General features: G+C 31.9%; 1 protein-coding gene across 1 annotated transcript; it reads right to left on the reverse strand.

Annotated features, from left to right (window-relative positions):
- Positions 1-253: 253 nt before the first annotated feature.
- Positions 254-21,931, reverse strand: LOC142340405 (beta-1,3-galactosyltransferase 4-like). The gene is made up of 4 exons (XM_075390983.1): positions 21,797-21,931; positions 21,075-21,343; positions 18,875-19,066; positions 254-624 (listed from the first exon to the last, which is right to left on the reverse strand). The coding sequence occupies exons 2-4, from the start codon at positions 21,301-21,303 to the stop codon at positions 254-256; spliced, it is 792 nt and encodes a 263-aa protein (XP_075247098.1). The 5' UTR covers positions 21,304-21,343; positions 21,797-21,931.
- Positions 21,932-24,333: the final 2,402 nt, after the last annotated feature.

Genomic DNA, 24,333 nt, shown 5'->3' on the forward strand with positions numbered 1-24,333 from the left:
CTCGATATCCTTACGCCCACTTAGTAGCAAAAAAATAAGAGCAGTCAATGTTGCAAAGGACATAGCTTGGTATCAATATCAATAACCATGCATCTGAGGAATGGCAATCTAGGACAATTAAGAGTGCTAATACATGGTTCTGTTCTGCAAGAGTCTCACATATTGGGAGCATCTCTATTTATAGGTTTGAACAATGTTATACTTCGTACGGATGTGTGATTAAAGTGCTTTTAGTGGTTTCTAAGATGGAAATTTAAAATAGGGAAATCAAATGCATCCCTTTGCTCGTGTGACAATCAGCGCCAGAGTACAACCCAAGGGTGGAGTTGCCCCGCTTTATCCCCGTTCGCTTTTCGAGCTCATCAACAAGACTGTCAAGTTTTGGAATCCGAATATAGTAATCGTCATCCGTTTTCACCAGATAGTTTATGTTCGGACAATTGCAAGTTATAAAATTGTACGCCATGATCATTTTCAAAGTGAGAGTCTCGTAGTTCTCTGTTAGATTCACTACTAACACATCGTTATGAACTTTGTTTTCAACAATAACACTTTGGATGGTGTCGTCATCTTCTGGCCTCCCAATAAGGAAAAACACTTTCCAGTTTCCACGCAAAGTCGGGTCTAAAGCTCTCGTGTCATTTCCACTCACACCCAGAGAACCAAAGAAAACATTTAAGGAGCCGCTGTTTCCTTCCAACTAAAATAATTTTTGGGGCCGCCACATGAAGTTGAGCAAAGGCCTTTTTGGTAACATGATAGCGTTTTTTTGGTTCCGTGAAAAAATGTTTTTGAAGCAAAAAACTATGGATTTACTGTGCTAGCATAGAATAAAAAACAAATAGAAAGTTTAACGCCCAGAAAAACGTTAGGGGCATTTTTTAAAGGGATCACAAACATTGTAAATGCTCACTATTTTTTCACCTTTTAGTTTAAAAAATCAAAGGTTGGCAAAAACAGCTTTTCTGCTAAGAGCCACGGTGGGATGGGGTTCTTTGGTTGCACGGGGCGACGTCCTTACGGCCTGAACGATGTCAGGGGTGATAATTGGGGGGGGGGAGGGTGATGTGGGGGGTCAAACTCTAAGAACACCGCCCTTCACACAATAAGAATAAGTCTCCAAAACAGTTTCTGTGAATCGCATACTTGGAGACTAGTGAGCTGAAAGCCTCTTAGAGAATTTAATGCCCTGTGGGCGCTGCCTATTTATCCCGTTTTTGAGGAAATGGGTCAGACGAAAATTCGGTCAAGCGAAAAACCGCACAAAAAAGAAAGACCACAGGACTAATATAATTGCAACAAACTTCGTTTGAGAGCAATTGAAAAGATCCACGCTGTCTTCGTTTCCGCAAACTTCATAATTTGCGATCATTTCTCTTCAATATTTAACATGCTATCATTTTGCCGTCAATTCTTTTCAAAATAAAATCTCAATTCATAAGAATAAAATCTCATCTCAAAAATCATCAAATCCAAGAAAGATTACCAAATCTTATCATAAATACTACAAAAGTAGTGGATAAAACAAGGAAATCAACCACCAGCAAAATATGGCCCGTTCTCCAAACGCTAATCGCGCATGTCAAATAGGGCCAAATTTTACAACTTGTTGATTTCCTTGTTTAATCCACTACTGTACATTCTCTCTATATTCACTTCTTTTATATTTAAAATCTATCATTTCTTGCCTCACTTAGTGCAAACCACTAGTACAGAGTTAAGCTGGTAATTAACCGTTATCAGACGGATAGTTTGGGTTCTATCCCCACTGACTCCAGTGGACGTCCCCAGATACTAGTATAAAACTAGTGAGACCGTGTAAAAAGCACGAAAAACCAACTTGCGAAAAACTTGAATAAAAAACCAGCTTAACTCTTTTATAATTATTTTAAATTTTGCTAATATTTATATAATATTAGGATCCTTGTTTTTATTTACTACTACATATTCACTCTAAGTCTAACATTAATTTAAGAAAAAATGGTTTAATTCTAGAAAATAAAAAAAAAAGCAATATCAATTAAGAAAAAGGTCTAAATCTAAAATATCAGGGAACCTGCTTTCCAGATATATCAATAAAAACCAAAACTACATCACAGATATATTGAAAGAAGAAGAATTAGCTTCATGAATATTATACTAATAAACATGCTCACTGAATTGATTTCTAGTATGACCATATCTATATCTATGAAAATAAACACATAGTCTACATTTCCTATTTCTAAATCTATATAATGATATATGGTTATAAACATTACACCTACTACATACTAGATATTGATCAGGATCAAAATAATGACAGCCCAAATGTTCTATATAATCTTTAACTTTAACCATATTTTTACATACATAACAAGAATACTGTAATTCTTTACAATTATTACAAAATTTTTTCCAAGACTTACATTTACACTTGTTACATTTCATTTTCATTTTTGAAAATTTATTTTTTCGATTGTTTTCTCTAAATAAAAAAACATGTCTCTATCATCTAATACTAGTGTCATAAACTTCTGCGACGTCTGTAATCTATCCTTTGAATCAAAGAAGAGTTTATATAGGCATCAATCATACGATCTCAAACATAAGGAACTATTGGAGAAAATGTTTGAGTTTGAAGAAAAAGATGAAGTCGCGGAGAGGGTGTATAATTCGGATGAAGATGATTTTTTGTTTAAAACTAGGGATATTATTAAAACTGAAACTGAAACTGAAAACAATATCTATTCTAAGATTAGGTTTATATGTACTGAAGAACTTAGGAATAAAATAGCTCTTACTACTCATTCATATAGTTATAATCGCAAGTACTTAGAAAACACAGAATATTTTGATATAAACTCTAGCCAGAACAGGAAAGAGTTTTATTTTACTGATAAAGCCGGAAATTACATTGACGACATAGACGAAGCTATTTATAACTCTTTAGAAGAAATTAAAAACTGTTACCAGCTTCGTCAAATTAAAAGTTTTAAAAATAAGATCACAGCCGAGTGTGATTGTAAAAAGAGAACCAAAGATGAAGTTAAAACTACTAAAAAATTCTTCATCACCGACTATATCAATAATAACGCAATATATGAATATGGTGATTTCACACATTCGGCGAAGCCGTTTCACGGATGGTTAAACTCTGAAAAGGAAATATATGAAGTCTATGGCTACGACTTTGAATTTCTAGGATTAAGAAGTATTCAGTTAAACATTGAACCAACTAAAGCATCTATTGGTACCCTTACAGATTTACCAGCTGATCTCAAAAACTCCAAATCGATATTAAATATACGAAGTTACAAATACAACTGCTTGCAGCTAACTATCACCTCATGGTTACATCCGGTCAAAGGTAATGCAACTCGAGAATTTAAATATGTAGATAAACTAATTGAACCAAGACAACATCAGGAAGATGACTTCGGCTATATATTAAGAATACAAAAATTATATATTATTAATATTTGGATACCCACTCCCTGTGGTGAAGGTAAAGTAGAATTGTTTAAACCGGTGGACGATTTTGATAAAGATTGAAAAGATGTAAGAATACTAGTTTGGAGTAATGGACAAATAGAACACTGTACCCTAATAAAAAATATAGAAACCCTGTTAGATCGCCCAAATGAAAATAACATTAAATATTATTATTGCGATAGATGTACCTATTAGTTTACCTCACAAATTAAAAATGATAAACACGAATGCAATAACTCATTCAAAGCAGAGATTGTTTGTCCTAAGAAAAAATATATTACTTTTATAATTGAACACAAACGTCAGAATATAAAAATTATTATAACTGCCGATATAGAATGTTGCATTGTTGAAGTCTCAACTAATGACTGTAAATATGTAATAGCTGAACATAATCCAATAGCTATGGGTTACAACTGCAAGGTAATTTCAAGAACTACTTCGGTCTAGGCTGCATCAAAAGATTTGCTAGAGATCTATTAGAAATAGAAACAGAATATTTTCAAACATAATGAAAAGATGATATTCACAGAAGATAAATTATATCATGAAACTAATAACACTTGTCATATTTGCAGCAAAATATGTATCAATAAAGTAAGAGATCATTGTCACGAAACTGGTAAATATAGAGGACCAGCATGTAAAATATGTAATCTAAGATATAAACAACAAAACTTCATTCCAGTAATATTCCATAATGGTTCGGGATATGACTTCAAACTACTATACAGTGAACTCTTCAAACAGAATAATGATAAAAAAGTAGTTAACATACCACTAGCTGCTGGTAAGTATAAGATGTTTAGTATTGGTTGTCTTAAATTCTTAGATAGTTATAACTTCTTAGCTATGCCTCTAGATCAAATGGCAAAGATAAACGGATGTAAAACTAAAACATTATATCCATATGAATACTTTTGTTTGGATTCAAACCAATATGGTAGTCCCAGTACCAAGGGTAGCAAAGCTACCTACCAAAAAGTTTTTGAGAATCTAAAAATAGAAGACTTCGAATCCTCACTACATAATAAATTACCAACACAAGAAGAAGTAGATAACTTTAATTAAGAAAACAGTCATAAAACGGGTAAAGATCTAACTATAGAGTATTTACAGAATGATGTGGAAATATTAGACTATTGCATTAATGAAAATGTTAAGATAAGCATGAAAGAATTCAAGCTCAACCCACCACATTACGTTAGTTTACCGGGTCATAGTTTTGATTGTTGGTTAATGTCAAAGGGTGTTACTTTAGATACCTTGCAAGACAAACAAATGCTAGATGATTTTGTTGGAGCAAAGAGAGGAGGTATATGTGGAATAATGGGGATAGATATATAAATAATCAGGGAACCTGCTTCGCAGATTCTAATAGTAATGATAATGATAATACTAATACTAATGATAATGCTAATACTAATAGTAATACTAATACTAATACTAATACTAATACTAATACTAATACTAAAACTAATACTAATACTAATACTAATACTAATACTAATACTAATACTAATGATAATACTAATACTAATACTAATGATAATACTAATGATAAAGTTATTAATAGAAATATATGGTACATAGACGCAAACAACCTAAATGGTTATGCAATGATGCAAAAGTTACCCTATAAGGACTTCAAGTACTCTGACACATCCATAGATGTTTTACTAAAGACTCCAGATGATAGTGATCATGGTTACTATATAGTTTGTGGTATTGATTACACTAATGAATATAAAGATAGAACAGAACAGTTAGCACTAATGCCCAATAAGAGAAAGATAAATGACAATGAATTGGGATATCAAGAAAGAGATGGAGGCAAAGCAAGATCAGAGAAATTATTCTTAGACCACAACAACAAAACAGAATACATGGTTCATTGTAGGATGTTAAAGTTCTATGTTAAGATGGGAGTAAAAGTAACAAAAATACATAGAGTAATTAAATTCAAACAAGACTATATATGTAGAGATTATATACAAAGCAATACAAATAAAGATCAACAGCTATAAAACTGAAGCAGAGAAGGATGTAGGGAAATCAATGAATAACTCGTTATACGGAAGAATGTGCATGAATCCCCTACACTTCTTTCAAAGCAAGTTCTTACATGATGAAGAAAAGATAAAGAAAAGTGTAAGTAAACCAACATTTAAGAATATAATTAGATATAGAGACTATAGCCAAATAGAATATACAAAGAAAAGAATAGAAGGTAGATCACCTGTATATTTACGAGTAACAATCCTTGAATTAAGTAAATTACATATGTTTGATGTATTCTATAAAATTCTACAGCCGTCCCTCAAAGATCTTACACTTCACTATATGGATACGGACAGTTTCGTAATAAGTTATAGTGAAGTTAAAGTTAGTGATGAGCATATGGACTTGTCTAATCTGGAAGTAGCAATCAAAACTAACAATAAAATCCCAGGCAAGTTTAAGCACGAGTTAGGTAGTAGAATCATTGAGGAATTTATAGCATTATCCCCAAAGACATATAGCTTCAAAGATTACCCTAAGAATACTAAAGAGAAAGGAATAAAGAAATATAATAACGCAAAACATAAAGAGTATTATGATGCATTAATGAATAATACACCAAGAACAGTAGATGAATGCAGAATACAAAAATCTGGTGATAACATGACAACAACAAAAACAAGTAAGATTAGTTTAAATATTTTTGATGATAAAAGGTTTCATGTGAACAATATAAAAAGTTATCCATATGATGAGAACTTGTACTTATTTAAAAGGGTCTTAGTAAATATGATCCGAGAAGCGGCTTCACCGATTAATAAATTATATAAAGATAAAGATCTACGAAGTAGCTTTGCTAATAAGGATAAAGATAAAGATAAAGATGTAGATAAAATGATTAATGATATTAAAGAATTAAATATAGATAGCAATAGAAAATTAATAGAAGCAGCTATTAGATTATATAATGAGTTAATTTAATATTACAATTAAAATCATAGATCTAATTCATACCTAGTACAAAATTTTAATATCAAAAATGACTAAACTAGAAACACTTATAAAATTAAATAATCTAGAAAAACAAAACAGAAGAAATAGATTAGAAGATAAAGTAAAACAACAAGAATATTATGGTGAAATAGAAAAGCTATTTGATCCTTTAACTAAAACTTTAAATGAAAACAATGAAGCATGGCAGGCTCAAGGTGAAGCAATGCAAGCTCTTCAAAATCAAACATTAGCAGTACTCAGGGGTAATACTAATGCTTTAAATAGAGTGGACTACCAAAGACAAAGACGAAGACAAAGTAGCTTTCTTGAACAAACCAATCCCGTATCACCCGTAAAATTAAAATATGATAGAGGTGAAACATTTACTATAGATAATGAAATGTTTGAGATTTTATTACTAATGGGTAAGCAAACAAATAAACAATTCGAATTAATATCAGTTGATTCAAATTCAAACAAGTTCAAAATAAATGGTGTGGATATATCTCTAGTCCCTGATGGTATAAAAATGAAAAGTAAAGTATATGATTTTTTTGAGGGTTTCGTTATATTTATTATTAATAAAGATTTAACCGAAAGAGATATAAAAGGTGATGAAAACAAAATAAAACAATTTCTAAGGGATATTGGTTATAAACAAAGAGGAGATACTAAAGTAATAGATCAAATCTTATAAGAAGACTGTTTGCAAGTATCGGTGAACCCACTTCTCATGTTATATCAATACAAACCTCTAGAGAAGATGAAATTTATCGTCGTGATACTAGCTAGTGAATATGAACAAGGGATAGTAAAAGAAGAAGAAGAAGAAGAAGAAGAAACTGATTATGAGACTGATAAACAAATTGAAGCTAGTGGTTTTATTGGACCTAGTCCAAATAGTTTAATAGAAAGACTAGAACTATTAATACTAGAAACAAAAGCTGGTCATGATGGACTATATGATGAAATGCTAGATATATCTAAGCAACTATTATCTATGAATATTATTAATCAAGAGCAACTAAAAAATTTTGTTTTTAACTATGGTAAATAGGTGAAACTTTGACTACGTCCATGAGCAAGCTCGAAACCATCAGGGAACCTGCTTCGCAGATGACTACGTCCATAAAAAATGTGGATAAACAACAACAACCAGCTAAAGAAGCATTCAGTCCTCAAATAACAAAGTTTAGAAGAGAAAGAATAATACCATTATATAAAGATGAAGCATGGTCAGCTGATTTAATTGATAAGTCATCTCTAAGTAAAAAACAATAATAATTATAAGTTATTTTTAACTGTTATAGATATATTGACAAAATATGCATGGGTTATTCCATTAGAGAAAAAATCTGGTCTATCTATAACTATTGGTTTTAAAACAATCCTATCAGAAGGGCGAAAACCAGAAAAGTTATGGGTAGATAGAGGTAGCGAGTTTTACAATAAAACATTTAAATCTTTACTTAAAGAATATGAAACAAAACTATATTCTACTTGTAGTGATTTAAAGGCTGTGTTTATAGAGAGATTTATTAGAACATTATTACATATTATTAATAAACCAATGTTCATCAAAGGTGATGGTAATTGGGTAAATATATTAAATGATGCTGTCATAACATATAACAGTAACATTCATTCAACAACTAATCTGACACCAGTTGATGCTCCTAAAAATCCCGAAAAAGTTAGATACTATATCAGCGAAACTGCTTCGCAGATTAAATCTACCAAAGCAACACCAAAATTTAAAGTTGGTGAATATATTAGAAATGCAGATAAACGTAATATTTTCTCTAAGTGATACACTTCTAATTGGAATAGAGAACTATTTCAAGTTAATGAAGTTTTGAACACACAACCACTAACATATAAGATAGAAGACATGAATGGAGAGATAATAGAAAGTAAATATTATGAACAGGAACTATTGAAATCCGAGTTTCACTTTGAATCTAATAGTAAAGTTTTAGAATCATTAAATATATTCCTTAATATAAATAATGACAAGAAATAGATTTAACCAACCAAATAGATCCACTGGGCGCTGGCATCATCATTCAACAAACAACTTAACACTACGTAAAGCTCGTGGGTTATTCCTAGAAGATAATGATAATATTTATATGAAGAGTACTCTTATAAAATTACAAAAGTGCACCCTCGAATAGATGAAAAAGATTTTGTTAATAAAGAGTATTGTGACAATAACTTATTATCGTCTAATAATAAAATAGACATTTTAAGTAAACACATAACTGAGCTAAGAAAAGGTGATTTTGATAAAGTCGCAACTAAAACACTGCAACTGAATGAAACACAAATTAATGATGAACGAATTAATTAGTTTATTGAATCAGCAAATGAAGTCACAAATACTGTTAACTTTTGTAATTAGGTTGCTACTGATACTATCTCTAAATATAATCAATTAAAACAAGAATTTGATAATAATAAATTTAATCAAAATATTACTAACATACATTTAGATGATATGTTTACTAACGGTCTAAGAGAAATGAAAGAATACAATAAATCTCTTAGAAAGGTTATAGTACAATATATAATTGCTTTACTTTTACAAAGTACGTTAGTTGGTAAAAAAGATTATGGATTTAAACAAGAAGATATGACGAAAGAAATAGAAAGATTTTTTACTAATGAAAATAAGTAAAACTATGACGACATCCATGGCCAATGAAACAGCGCCGAGTGAGAGATTACCATATCCCAACTTGTCAACAGTTAATGAACAATACATAAATGAAAAGATTCAAGCTAATAATTAATTTAACAACAATATTAACATTATAAAAGATATTAGAAATTATTATGAAGATGAAACTAATAATAATAATAAGAAGTTAAGTAGATATTAAAATTATATTAAAATAGCTGAGATAACAGAAATAGTATTATCATCAATAGCAACAACGGCAACAACAACATCAGTTGCATCACCAGGTATAGAATTACCTTGTTCTATACCAACAGCTTTTGCTACAGCAACTGTTTGTGGTTCATTATCAAAAACAATTAATAATAAAATAAGAAATAAGATAATTAAATTTTCACAAATGTATATTTTAAGTAAACAGTTTAGTGATAAGTTTATTAAACTATATACTAAATCAATGAAAGATAATAAAATAGATAATGATGAATATAAAGAACTAGTCAAGGTATATGAAGAATACAAGAAGAACACGAAGAATAAGTTGAGTATTTTTTCAAGCTTAAGATATTACTGTTTAGTAATAAAATTATGTTTAGTAATAATAATATTAGTATTAATATTTAGCGGTAAATGTATCTACCTATAACCATCCGCGAAACAGGTTCACTGTTAGCTATAATCATAGCTATAATCATAGATATAATCATAGATATAATCATAGATATAATTAAACTATCTCTTCTTAGTACCTAATTATAACACTCTTCCTTTTTGTACTACCTTTATACCTTCACCAGTAGTTGCAAATTAAATTAAATCAAGTGTTGCTGATAAAGGAGCTCTAGCTTTTCTACTTGCAGCTGCACTTCCTATTTTACTTGTTATTTCTAATGCTCTTACTGGATTATTAGCAACTTTCTTTCCAAAGTTAACTGTAGTTTTACCAACACTTTTAAAGAAATCTTTCAATCCCTCAGCTTCTATTGTTGCAAAAGATACTGTCATTGACTATATTCCTTCTACACTTAACACAATTACCTTTTAACATCTTAGTTCCTTTAGCTGATATAAACCCATGAATATTAATAGTACCACTATTATGTCTACCACCAACACAATATGAATTAGTTTTGAACTTATTTAAAAGACTCAATTCTATATATAACAAATAATGGAAGTTAAAAAGTATAGTCTTTTTGTTGTTATGAAGAAGCTTAAGAATAAACCTAAAGCCAAACCCAAACCCCAAACTAAACTTGAAGCTAGAGGCTGAGCTCTAGAGAATAAAAAGAAACTAGATATTATTTATGCTAAGTGTTTTGTTAAGACTAGTAGGAAATAATGACAAGGACTATAGTTATAATTATAACTATGACTTAATTATAACTATGACTTTAATTATAACTAAGACTATGTCTATGATACAAAAAGCCACCGGCTATCTGCGAAGCAGTTTCACTGATTAGTCTCTACGAGACAATATCAACCATCTCATCACCATCACTATTCACACTAATAACCTTTCTAGTTAATACTAAAGCATGACATATAAAATCTGCAACTGCAGCACTAAATTTAAAGTTAAATTGTACTGGTTGTGGACCTATATGATCACTTTGATATCTAGTATCGAATACATATATTCTATAACTACTTTTGAATGTTCTATGAATTATATATTGTTTTATATTATGTGGCAGCCCAGTATAATCATTATTAAAGCTAACAGTCTCCTTAAAAGCCTCATTATAATTATTGGTACCATAATTAACATTCATTTTATCCTCGGGATAAAACTCACTACCAATCTTACAATAACATTCAGTAACATTCATTATATCAAATGTACTTGCATCATGAGTTTGTTCATTAACATTATTATTCTCAAAAGCAATTATTATATATTGAGGTCTCTCCATACCACTTTCCATACCTAGATCAAACAGGAAGTTAGTAGCATTGGGCACTTTCTTATAAAATGTCTTTCTTTCATAATAACTAAAGTCTACATTATTCTTTTTATTTAATCCTTTCTGTACAATAATTCCATTATCATTACTAGGATCAATAATAGGTACACACCATGATACATCTCTAATTTTTATATTAGCATCATTAGCAACTGCGCCAGGATTAGCATTAATTTCATATAGAGCTCTATCAATATTATTCCTTTTTAATATTAGTTTAAATCCTAAACCATATATAATCTTTTCTAAATCATTTACAAAACCAAATAGATCACTCATCTTAATCATCATATAAATATGACCTCGATCTGCAGCAATATGGTCACCTTTGAGTTTGCTATTCCTATTATCTATATTTCTAACAAAACCACTCTCATATTCATCATCAGTACTAGTTAATAACTTATACATCAATAGATTGGGATGGCAATGATCTATATATTCAATGGTCCTACCACCACTAGTTTCGAGCTTAACTGAACTAAACAAAGCCATGATACCAAAATTAACTAATCTGATATTAGCATCATTAGCAAATACACCACCAGCATCATCTGATACAACAAACTCTATCTCTAGATATGAATAACGCAAATTTAAATGTTTCTCTTCTCTATTGAGAATGATATTAATATTAGTATTAACCGTTTTCATTGTTGCTAGATTATTAGGTTTATATTTTATAATCTTACTTTTGTGTATATCATTATTATAACCATAAGTTATATCCAAATGAAACTTCAATTTATTAGATCAAATTTTAACTTTTAATTATATAATCTAATATTTGATAATATTGAAATGGCTGATAGTTTAATCACAGGAAGTACATCTTCATTAATTCTATATGAACTACGAAATATAAATGAAACTCTAAGTAAAACTAAAGAAGAGCATACACTTAACTTTAGAATGATAAAGCCGACAAAAAAGTTTAACTTTAGTGGACCTATACTTAACTCATCAAATTTAAGTTTAATTAGATTATCTGTTTATAATTCGGTGTTTAATATAACTTAAAAAAATAACCAGTTTATATTTACTAAACCACTATGTTTCCATCAGGTAGATGCAGCCAAAATATTTATTGTACCGCCAGAGTCATACGAGTCAACCGATATGGTAGATATAACAAAACAAGAAACAAATAAAAATGTTTTAATACACGTAGATAACAATACAATGAAATGTAAAATGGAAGTGTTACACGGTGTTATTAATTTTGATGTAGAAAGATTGGTAGCATCATTATTAGGATTTGATAAACAAATATATTCAAAAGGCAAGTAAACTAAAATTAAAATTTTTGATATTATGGGTTTCAATACTATTAACATTCATTGCAATATTATATCTGGAGCTAAAGATAATGGTAAAGATACAGATATATTATATACTTTTAATCTGACTAAACCACCAGGCTATTTGATAAATATTATACCAACTAATATCTTGTATCAAAATGTAACTAAAGATAGAATAGATTATAAAGAGTTTCATATGAAAGATGAGCATGGAAGACCTATAGACTTTAATGGTGATGTATTAAGTTTTACTTTACATTTGATTTAGATATAAACCTAAACTTAAACTAAACTACAAAACTCTCCGATCCCAATTAATTCTAAGTTTACCATTAATATTTTTATTTTTAGTTTTATCAATGACAATATAATTACAAGGCTTTTTCGATACCTTATTACATATATTAGCAAAATCATTATAACTAAGTTCAACATTATTAAAAAAATCTTGATGTATCGATGCTAGGACTTTACCTCTTTGTTCAAATAAGATAAATAATTTGCAAATCTCTCTAACACTCTGACTATCCAGAGAGAACAGGTTTTGATTAAGATATATCATATTACAATTATTATGTCTACCCCTACCAAAGTATTCATTAATAACTGGTTCTTTTGCTCTAACATCATCGAATATCATTAGTTTCTTTAAGTCTTTGGGTAGTTGATCGGGAGATGGTAAATCTTTTATATCTTTAACAAACTCGACACCTGCTTTTGGATTTATTTGTTCTAAACCCTGGTACTGATCACCTGTAGGACCAATGATGTATAGTTTATCAAAGTATATACTAGCCAGAATTAGTTTTTTTAATAAGAATGTCTTACCACATTCACTATGACCAGACATTATACATCTAAAGCTATCAGGGAATTCAGCTTCAGTAATTATATTATCATCATGTAATCATGAATATAGATCATCATTTATATTTACAGATGTATTATTAGTAGGACTATGGGGCTTTGTCCATGTTTCACCATTACTACGGAACCCTGTCCATGTTTCACCATTACTAAGGGACTTTGTCCATGTTTCACCATTACTATTGGATTTACTCTTTTGATGCTTTTCACCAAATAGATAAATAAAACTATCATCATTATCATTATCATTATCAATGACATTATCAATGGTATTATCACAACATTGTCTTTATCAATGACATTATCTCTATCAATGGTATTATCCTTTTCAATGACATTATCAATAACATTATCCTTATCCCTATCCCTATCATTATCATCTGCGAAGCAGGTTCCCTGATTATCCTCATCCTTATACTTATCCCTATCATTATCTTTATCTTAACATTAGAACCTTAACAAAAACACTCATTATATATTCCTGGAAATTTACATTGATTAACTAATATGTTTAAAGCGCTCTTAATTCTAAATCCTCTATCAATAAGATATATCATGTATAAACAATAAGCCCCACAATAAGATTCATCATATTGTTGTATTCTCTCATTAGAGCCCAGATCAATATATTCTTCCAAAAATAGTGGCGGGGTCTCAATGCCAAAACTATCAAAGTAATACACAGGACCACCTCCTCTTCTTATAACTAAAACCCAATGTGTACCATCAGTTGGATGTAGATTTATAATAATGTTGAAGTTGAGTTCACGGATCATTTCTGGAGATTGATCTCTCATTACAATCTCAATTGGTGTTAGACTTATATCTTTACCTATATCTTTAATTCTGATATTGCTCATAGCATTATTATCAATGCCAAATTTATTATTGAATTCCTCAAAAATTAGGATAAGCATTTTTATAAGATAATTTAATAAATCTAAATAAAGTCTAAGTCTAAGTCTAAGTGTAAGTCTAAGTCTAAGTGTAAGTCTAAGTCTAAGTCTATGTGTAAGTCTAAGTGTAAGTATAAGTCTAAGTGTAAGTGTAAGTATAAGTCTAAGTGTAAGTCTAAGTCTAAGTCTAAGTGTAAGTCTAAGTGTAAGTATAAGTCTAAGTGTAAGTCTAAGTCTAAGTTTATTTTAATATACATCTGAGTAAACAGAAGTCTAAGTCTAAGTGTAAGTCTAAGTCTAAAACTAAATCTAAGTGTAAGTCTGAGTGTAAGTATAAGTCTAAGTGTAAGTCTAAGTCTAAGTGTAAGTCTAAGTGTAAGTATAAGTCTAAGTGTAAGTGTAAGTCTAAGTCTAAGTCTAAGTGTAAGTATAGTCTAAGTCTAAGTGTAAGTCTAAGTCTAAGTGTAAGTCTAAGTCTAAATCTAAATCTAAATCTAAATCTAAAACTAAATCAAATCTATATTTCATATATAAATATGGAGATAGGAAGCGTAGTTTTATTTTTATTTTTATTTATTATACTTTGTTGTATAATATATAATTCGATACCGAGTAAATAAACAAAGACTTAGACTTAGACTTACACATAGCATACATAGCATTTTTATCAATGCCAAATTTTTTGTTGAACTCCTCAAAAGTTAGGATGAGCATTTTTATAAGATAATTTAATAAATCTAAATAAACTCTAAGTCTAAGTGTAACTCTAAGTCTAAGTCTAAGTGTAAGTCTAAGTGTAAGTATAAGTCTAAGTGTAAGTCTAAGTCTAAGTGTAAGTCTAAGTCTAAATCTAAATCTAAAACTAAATCAAATCTATATTTTATATATAAAAATGGAGATAGGAAGCGTAGTTTTATTTTTATTTTCATTTATTATACTTTGTTGTATAATATATAATTCGATACCGAGTAAATAAACAAAGTTAGAGGAAAGCTTTGGTGGATTTATGAATAGGAGTCTAGTTAGATTTGAATATGAAAAGTCACCATTACACAATACTATTATTTATGGTGGAACTGGTACAGGCAGAACATATTTTATTAGACAATACTTAAGTTTATACTCAGACCAACACCAAGACAAAGATCAAGTCCAAGTCCAAGATCGAGACCAAGATCAAAACCAAGATAAAGCCCAAACCCAATCTAAAAATATAGTTATAGTATGTAAAGATGATAGAGACTGGATAGATCCCGAGTTTAATAAGTTTTATATCGGGTTTAAAAAATGTGATAGAAAAATAATCACAAAAAATAACATGCATATATTTCAAAATTGTGTAATAGTACTTGATGATATGGGTGATAGGTTAAATAAAGATATAACTTATTATTTTACTGAAGGTAGACATTATAATAATCAAACGATTGTAATGGGACATAAACCAGCTCAAATAGTTAATACAGCAAGAATGAGTTGTGATACTATTTATTTAACAACTTTAAGGAGATATATAAATGTGAACATGACTTTAGTAAAATAATTAGCGAATTAAATAGTAACTATTATAATCGTAGAGATGGAACGTCAGATGGGCTTCGTTATGGTATAATTAAATATAATAAGAAGGAAAATACTTTTATTATTAATAGCAATAGAACAATGATATATGATTCAAGAGTTGGTTTCCTTGATTTAAAAGCTCTTAGTTTAAAAGATAAGTTAAAAAGAGAAGATATAAATAAACTTATAGCATATATGAAACCAGTCATGATAAATGCTACAGATAGAAATACTATTAATCATGATAATTATCAGTTTTATTTTAATAAACTTCTTAATTTAAATAATATTAAATTTCGGAATGATGTTTTAACAAAAGAGACGATTAAAGCAAATGGTTTAAAGTAATTATCAAATATTGGTGGAAATATAGGTTCGATCTTAGTTATAACTAGTTATTTTTATCCTAGTGCAGTATTAAAAACTGTTGGACACGTGGCTATGGGTGCAAGCAATATGTTGAATAGCGTAAACACATTCGTTAATGTTGGATATGGAGAAGATATGCTAAGCAGTTCCAATGATCTGGGAAATGATCTGCGAAATGATTATACTAATGGAGAAACACGGACAAAGTCCGATCTGGGAAAAGATATAGGAACAGGCTCTGCCTATGACAAAACAAATGATTATAATAATATAAAAAACAGTTTAGTTAATGGGGCACGTAAACTTATGGCTCCCTTAGGAGAATATATAGATGAAGAGATGGGAGTTTTGAATAAAAAGGGAGGAAGGTTTTTAAACAAACTATTTATAAATAATGAAGAGTTTAGAAAAGAGATTATAAATTTTGTTGGAGATAAAAAAGAATTAGACCTTGAATTGATTTTAGATAAGAGATGTAAAACTAATACACTACATAAGTTAGGAAAAAAATGTTTACCAGAGTGTATCACATCTAAAGATAACACTAAAGATTTAAATCATGGCTCAGTATTTATCTGCGAACGGACGAAGTCCGTGGTAAACCAAGCAGTTACACTGATCTGTGTGAACTGATTAGCCAAATATTATAATTTTACCTATTATAAATGCTTTTAAAATGTTTAGAGTGTAACTATAAATATGGAAACGTTGCTTGTTTAAAATATCATTATGGATCATGTCATAAATATAAAACTGATAAATGTATGTGTGCTAATATAATACTAAGTAGTATTTGTGCCTATAATTTTTCTCCATGGAGTTGTTCTTTAAAAAATGAATCGAGTTCTAGTTCTAGTTCTAATTCTAGCTCTAGTTCTAGCGCTAGTTCTAGGTTCTATCTATGACTCTAACCCCAACCTTAACCTTAACCCTAACTCAGACCCTAACTCCAACCCTAACCCTAACCTTAACCCTAACCCTAACCCTAACCTTAGCCCAGAAGTCTTAACTAGAAGTTGTAATAAATGTAATTATGTAAAACCACTAGTTGATTTTGATGAGAGTAAGTATACATGTAGAAGTTGTACTTCAGCTAAAGTTAATTGTCCTTATTGTGCTTCTGTTGTGAGATATAATGGGATAAGGGCTCATGTAAAGAAACAACATCCAGATGTAGATATACCTAAAGGATTTACTAGAAATTTGAGTGAGAAAACAATTAATCCTAGTTGGCAAAGCAAGACTGTAAGTCCTTTAGTTATTAGTCAAACTGAGGAAAGTTGTTCGTGTAAATATTATAATTTTGTATCATTTCTTATTAATAATGGGTTAAAAATAGAAAAAGAAAGAAAATATAAATTTATTGAGAGTATAGATAGTTTGAAATAAAAGTATATAAAAAAATCAAAATAGAGGGAATCACTCTTCAAGAGCGAAAAAGCGCGATGTTTCTACTGGGGGATCACCCCAAATAAGAGTGAATCGCTCTTTAAGAGTGATTTGCAAATATTAGCAAAATTTAAAAAAATTATAAAGAATTAAGCTGGTTTTTTATTCAAGTTTTTAGCAAGTTGGTTTTACGTGCTTTTTACACGGTCTCACTAGTTTTATACTAGTATCTGGGGACGTCCACTGGAGTCAGTGGGGATAGAACCCAAACTATCCGTCTGATAACGGTTAATTACCAGCTTAACTCTGTACTAGTGGTTTGCACTAAGTGAGACCGAAATGATAGATTTTAAATATAAAGGAAGTGAATATAGAGAGAATGTACAGTAGTGGATAAAACAAGCAAATCAACAAGTAGTAAAATTTGGCCCTATTCGACATGCGCGATTAGCTGGTGGTTGGTTTCCTTGTTTTATCCACTACTTACAAATGCGTCTGGTCAAAATAGACTGAGCTTTGAGTTAACGGCTGAAAAATATTCATATTATCAAGATGAGAGCTATGTGACAAAAGAACGTTAGATCGAACAGCATTAAACAATTCGCATCACTCTGTATTGTTTCAATGCAACCTTGTTTAGGCCATTCACGTGGATAACCTAAGATTTTTGAAAAGTTTGGAGAAGGTTCACGAGTGTTGCCTGCCAAATCCGAACTTTTGCTGTGATTAAATAAGAGTCAAAAACGTTATATATGAAGATTATATCACTAAGAAAAATTCAAAAGTGATGTTATTGATTTCATGTACGTCAAAATGAATCTTATGCGATTTATGCGGATTGATGAAGCAGGGTTTTTACATGTTGGGGAAGAATTAGTTCTCTCAAAACTTTCACCAAAGAAAAACAGAGCCAAAATGTAGATTCGATGTGATGTATTTTAGATCATTTGAGTAGAAAAATTTAAATAAAACACTTTTTGCAATAATCTTTTCTGTTATATGTCCCACTGACATTTCGAATGGCTTTGAGCGGATTTTGCTAAACTGTCCGATCAAATTCCGCTCATTTCTTGCATTTTTTTTCCGCTCATTCCTCGGCCCGGGAATTAAGAAATGATTCTCACCATAGAGAAGCTCGCAGTGACAAGACCAGGTTTGTTGTTTTTATTATAATCATTAAGTTTGAGCTCCACACCCTCAAAAAAGATCGAAGGTGGAATGTCGAAAAGGATTCTATTTCGTGCTTTTGTACATAATGAGTGGTCATTTTAGTGGTAATGACGACTTTCGGGTTTTGTTCCCAATAAGATTAAGTGCATTAGATAATACGGACACAAAATAGTACATAGTGGAAATGGTACGTACGTCTGTTCACAGCATCTGAAAGGTTCCCGTACGTTGAACGCACAAATTTTCGCACCAGATAGTTACCAGGATAACTTAGAACTAACAGGATGTTAAAACTTGCGTAATTATTTTGGCAAACTGACATCTTTGAAGATATTGGTGATATAGTTTGAGAAGGTAGTTTCCATAAGGGTGCATCTCTGTGGGTATCTATGACACGTTACCATGAAGGCAAACCTAACGGCTAACTGAAATCATAAATCTAATTTAGCACATGACCAAAAGCTCTAAAGTGACAGACGATTTCGATCATAGCCTGCAGAAGTTTTAGACTGCTCAAAAATTTCATTTGAATGGTGAATTGATACTGGAGACAGAAAAAGTTATTTGCAACAAACATTTTTACGAAGTGAGAGAAACATTGGATTCAAAATTAAACTATCATGCTATTATTATTTGAAAACAATTTTTGCCCCCCCCCCGAGATCACATACGCTCGAGCGTTATAATTTTGGCGTCATTGTTCTAATTATAGTGTTTTGGCGTTGTCTTCCCAGGTTTAGGTGCACGACCCTAGACCTCTCTGATCAGACCATTTCCCAGACTTTGCCCTCTTATCAGAGCATCGTGCGACCCAAAGCCTCTGATCAGACCGTAGTGCGACCCAAGAAATTGTGCGACCATAGTGCGACCCAGAAGAACTCTGATCAGACCATCGTGCGACCCATATCTCTTTGATCAGATTACCGTGCGACCCAATTATTTCGTGCGACTTTGGTGCAACCCAAAATTTTCTGCGACTTTAGCGCGACCAACGCTGCCTCTGACCAGATCATACGCCCACTTTGTCCTATGATCAGACCATTCCTGAATACATGTCATAATCCGTAGTTATTTGTTTAAAATATTCAATTGAAACCTATATACTACTCAACTTAAAATTGAATGTCTTATTATATCTTAAGGTTAGGAAAAAACTAATTGATAAAAATATAAACAGAGTCATTTTGAAGTGCCTGCAACTTTTCTTTTGAGTCATAAAAAACAATGATAAAAAACTGCAGTCAAATAAATGTGGTCAGTTGATGCTCTGTGGTCAGATTTTGGGGCAGCTTGTCCAGACGTTGGTCTCTAATCAGACCGTAGTTCGAAAGTGAAAGCCTAGACCATGGTAAGACCCAGCTTGCCATTACTAGCCCATTTGGCACCCACCGCCTTAACCAAAATAATCTGCAGTATAGTTTCTAAACATCTGTTGGTTGACAACTTAAATTTCAATTTTGCGTTCCACTTCTCGTAAGAAAAAATTCAAACTAATTTTAATGCAATTGGTTAAATTCATTTGAGTTCCAACTATTCACTCCTAGAAGTCAATCAAAAATGTCAATTGAGCGACATCCAATTGCTAAAAATGTTCGGCATGAAATCTAGTTTTCATTTCTGGCCACTTTTCAGGCCAATTCTCCCACCTTTAAGTAGATAGTTAGGTAAATACACTCACGTGTAAGTTTGAAAAATCCGGATTTCTAAAATGCTATATTATTCTATATACAGTGCCCCCATTTCAAACTAAAGGCCTGTTTGGTTATGCATGACGCTGATGAAATCAAAGAGAAAATCTGGCATTAATCAAAAACGAGGATGTGGTTCGAGATGCAAGCCCAAATTCAAAGTACCTTGAGCAGGAGTCGCATAACCTTGATTGACCCAAGATTTTTCAAGGTTAAAATCTTACATAGCATATAGAAAAATCTGGCTTTGAGGAGATCTAGAATCTTAAATGTTGCTCGTGGTTCTTCAACCGAGGTTACATAACTCTGCTTAAGGCGCTTCTGGCTCATAATTAGAACAGCCACGTACTTCTCGTCGAATTCCACGTTTTTTCAGTGATTGCATCACCATCACCTAACCTAAAGTTAGTCCCATAAAGTTGCAACGTTATCGAACGTTTCAAAAGTCAACGTTCAAAAATAAAACATGCAGAGACCAGCACTTCGTTGTTCATTTGCAAGTCGGGAGTTTTTCGAACGTTCGCTTGCGTCGCAACTTTATGGGACTGACTACATACGCAAGAAATTTGAGCTAAATTTTTCGAAACTACTGATGCGCATTTCTTATTTGCTAATTTTCGAAAGAATGACCCGGAATTTCACGTTTTATATTTCAAGAACCAACTAAAATCACTAATGCATTTTTAGTAAGTTTGCATTAATGGTTCCTTTTCTTGCTGGCCACTTGACCATCTCGCATCTGTCAGATGCCATAGTTCCATCTTCTGATACAGGTAACGGTCGGATGTACACCCACGATTTTGCATATTTAGGTAAACCACGATGAAATAGAGCCACGTAAAGGCAAGAGAAACAGCATATGACAATTAGAATGAAGACGTCACGGCTGAACTTTCTGCGCATAACTTTAGCACTAATGGACATTGAGTTCATCATCTGTCTTTTCCAACTGCTCTGCGTCAACAAGCTGATTTGGCTGAAAACCGGATCTTTTCAGCAATGCCCCCCCCCCCTTAGTACCTCTATTACAGAACAGCGCCCTACTTTATGTGCTATACTTTACGACAACATCACCTGGCCCATAATTTAGATTCCCTAATATCAGTCTAAGTGAGATCGCGGATCAATCAATCTTTACTGCCTCATGCTCTACGAGATGTAATCGGGAAATCTGGGGTCTTAAATCACAGCGCAGTAACGCGCGATTGAAATTTCTTAGATTTGCTTTCTAATTGCACCAAATGCTATAGCAGTCCTTAATTTTTCTCTTGCGTTTAACATACAATGCGCTTGAATGAGATAATAAATACTCTTTTTAATTGGTCTGTAACTCTATAAATTGCTCCCTTAAATTCTATTCAAGAGGCGAGTCCTCTCTTTGTAAAAAAGCCGAGGGAGAGGGCTGTTAAAAAGATCCTGAAAAGCGAACAGTAAATCAAATGGTTAATAAATGTAATTTAAAAGCTGCGTTATCATTCGCCTACAGTCAGAACGATTGGCAAGAGCTAATTTTGCAACGGTTATAAACTTGCTTAACTGGTAACTTAGTTACTGACTTTATTACTGTTTTTTAGAAGAAAGTTAGCCACTACAAGCCATGCAACAATAAAAGTTTTTGATAAGCCTCGCTGTTCGTGCAAGAATCCGGCTCTAATCTCCAATTTACTTCATAAAGCACTTCACAATGTCAGGTTATAATTCTGAAAAGCTATGTATATGTTAGAGCATGAATTTTAGCCCCCCACGGTTGTTGAACCCCAGCAGTTGGGCACAGGTGACCTGAGGTTACTAAGATTCATGTTAAGACTTAAGTTTTCAGAAAAATACTCTGACATGCACAAAGTCGAACAAGTCAAAAATTATTGATCATGGATATAAGACACAAAAAAAAACAATCTGAACTCACACTCAGTTCATGCAAATTTTATTTTGCATTCCTAAATTCAAATTGCAGTGATTATGTTACTAGAAAGTTTTCAAACCCATTGGCCAATTTCGCAAGGCAGATTGTCAACGGATGGCGAGAAAATTAATGGAGTAAATTGAAGATCAGAGCCGGATTGTTGCAGAACAGCTAAGCTAATCAAAAAGTTTCATTGTTGCATGGCTTGTAGTGGTTCATATTTATACAGCCAGAGTTTATGCAGTAATTTACACAGTAATTATAAATTTATACATTTAGAGTTATAAAGTCAGCTAAAAAAGTTTTTTTCTGATTAATGTAAACTTTTTCCAAGATTTTTTTGTGAGGGCGAATACATAAGGAAAGAAATCTGGAATAGGTAGGGCTAGAAACTTAGACGAACGAAAGCAACTAACAACAAAAACTATGAGTCTTGAACTGAGCGGCAAGCATCTGAATCAAGCGCATCTGTCAACAACTTGCTTAACTGACAAAGTACTGAAACCAATGGTTTCCCCACCTAAAACGATACTTTTCTATGCCTCCTAGGGCTTATTTCACAATAATGGGGGCAAACTTTGAAATTTTTTGAACAAAATAATTTATGCATCATTAGAGAACTAATACGAATTACCAACAATGTGACTATCGGCTCGCTAAAAAACATAACTGCGAGAAAAAAAATGAAAATTCCCAATTCTACAAACTTTTTCGGAAAGCATTGGCGTTGTCAAAAAATTTACTGACAAACTGAAACTCTTGAAGAAAATAGTTTGTTTAATGTTGATTGAATCGAGATTAAAAACACGGCCAAGCACCAAAATTTGAGCGAGGCACCGCTATATAATTGAGACACAGAAACTTAAGACAAAATAGGGTTAGAAATTAGACTAACGAAGGCAACTGAAATATAGCAACAAAAACTATGAAGGATTCATAAACGGAGCGGCGCGCATCAAAATCAACCCATTGTCAACAACACACCTAAGTAACAAAATAAGGAAACTAAAATTTCTCACTTAAAGCTGTTCGTTCCCAATGAGCCCACTAATTAAGGTTTATTTTTAAAAAACCGGGTGAACTTTTTGTAATTTTACACGAAAATAGTTTATGCACCCGTAGAGAGCCAACACAAAATTTCAACGAAATTTGGCGTGCTTAGTAAAAAAAGAAACGCCCAGAAAAAATTCACTGAAAAAAAAATTCTTAAAAAAATATTTTGTTTAATGTTGAGTGAAACGAGATTAAAAAACGGCCAAGCACCAAACTTTGAGCGAGGCACCGCTATATAATTGAGACACGGAAAGGCATAAGATCAATCATGGCCTACTTAGTTGCTGCCTGCAGTGTAAATTCTTTTCCTGCTTGCTCTTAATTTCATGGTCACCCTTTTACAATAGCAAAAACATAATATGAACTCATTCTCAAGGGCTTATAAAAATTACTCATTTTCTTCACTTTTAGTTTGGTTAACGTATTACATCATCAATCAAGGTCCCCATTGGAACCTGTATCAGGTACTAAGATAGGGCTGGAGACAGTAAAAATTTGGGTCTTTCGCGCCAAATGCATCACACCTTAAAAAAGCCGTATAAAAGCAGGGATCTCAGGGGGGCGAGCCGGGGAAGGGATAACCATTAAATGGGGGGTTGTGCTCTTAGGGCTGGACGTGAATCACAATTTACAGGTTGAGGAGGCTGGACAGCCTGGAGAGCGGGGTGGGGTGCGTGGGGGGCATGAGGGGATGACTGAGGGGGCAAACTCATAGGATAAGAACCACCCTTTACAACATGACTTTTCATCTCAAAGTTTTAATGAATCGCTTCCTTAAAGACAAAAATGACGTAGGCCTCTAAGACAGCTGCTCAGTCACTCAATGCCCTCCGGGTTCCAACTAATTATCCTAATTATGAGCACAAAAAGTTAAATGCGTCAAACGAAAAATCAGTTCATCAAAATTTTCCTCTGGCATTATTTTCTTATTCCACTAGTTGCTATAGCATTTCTTCATTTCTTCTGTTTCGTTCAGCGAATAATGTGCCTGATTGAGAAGTTTAAAGATT

The sequence above is a fragment of the Convolutriloba macropyga genome, chromosome 5 (genome assembly GCF_964194025.1).
Source record: "Convolutriloba macropyga chromosome 5, txConMacr16.3, whole genome shotgun sequence".
NCBI lineage: Eukaryota > Metazoa > Xenacoelomorpha > Acoela > Convolutidae > Convolutriloba > Convolutriloba macropyga.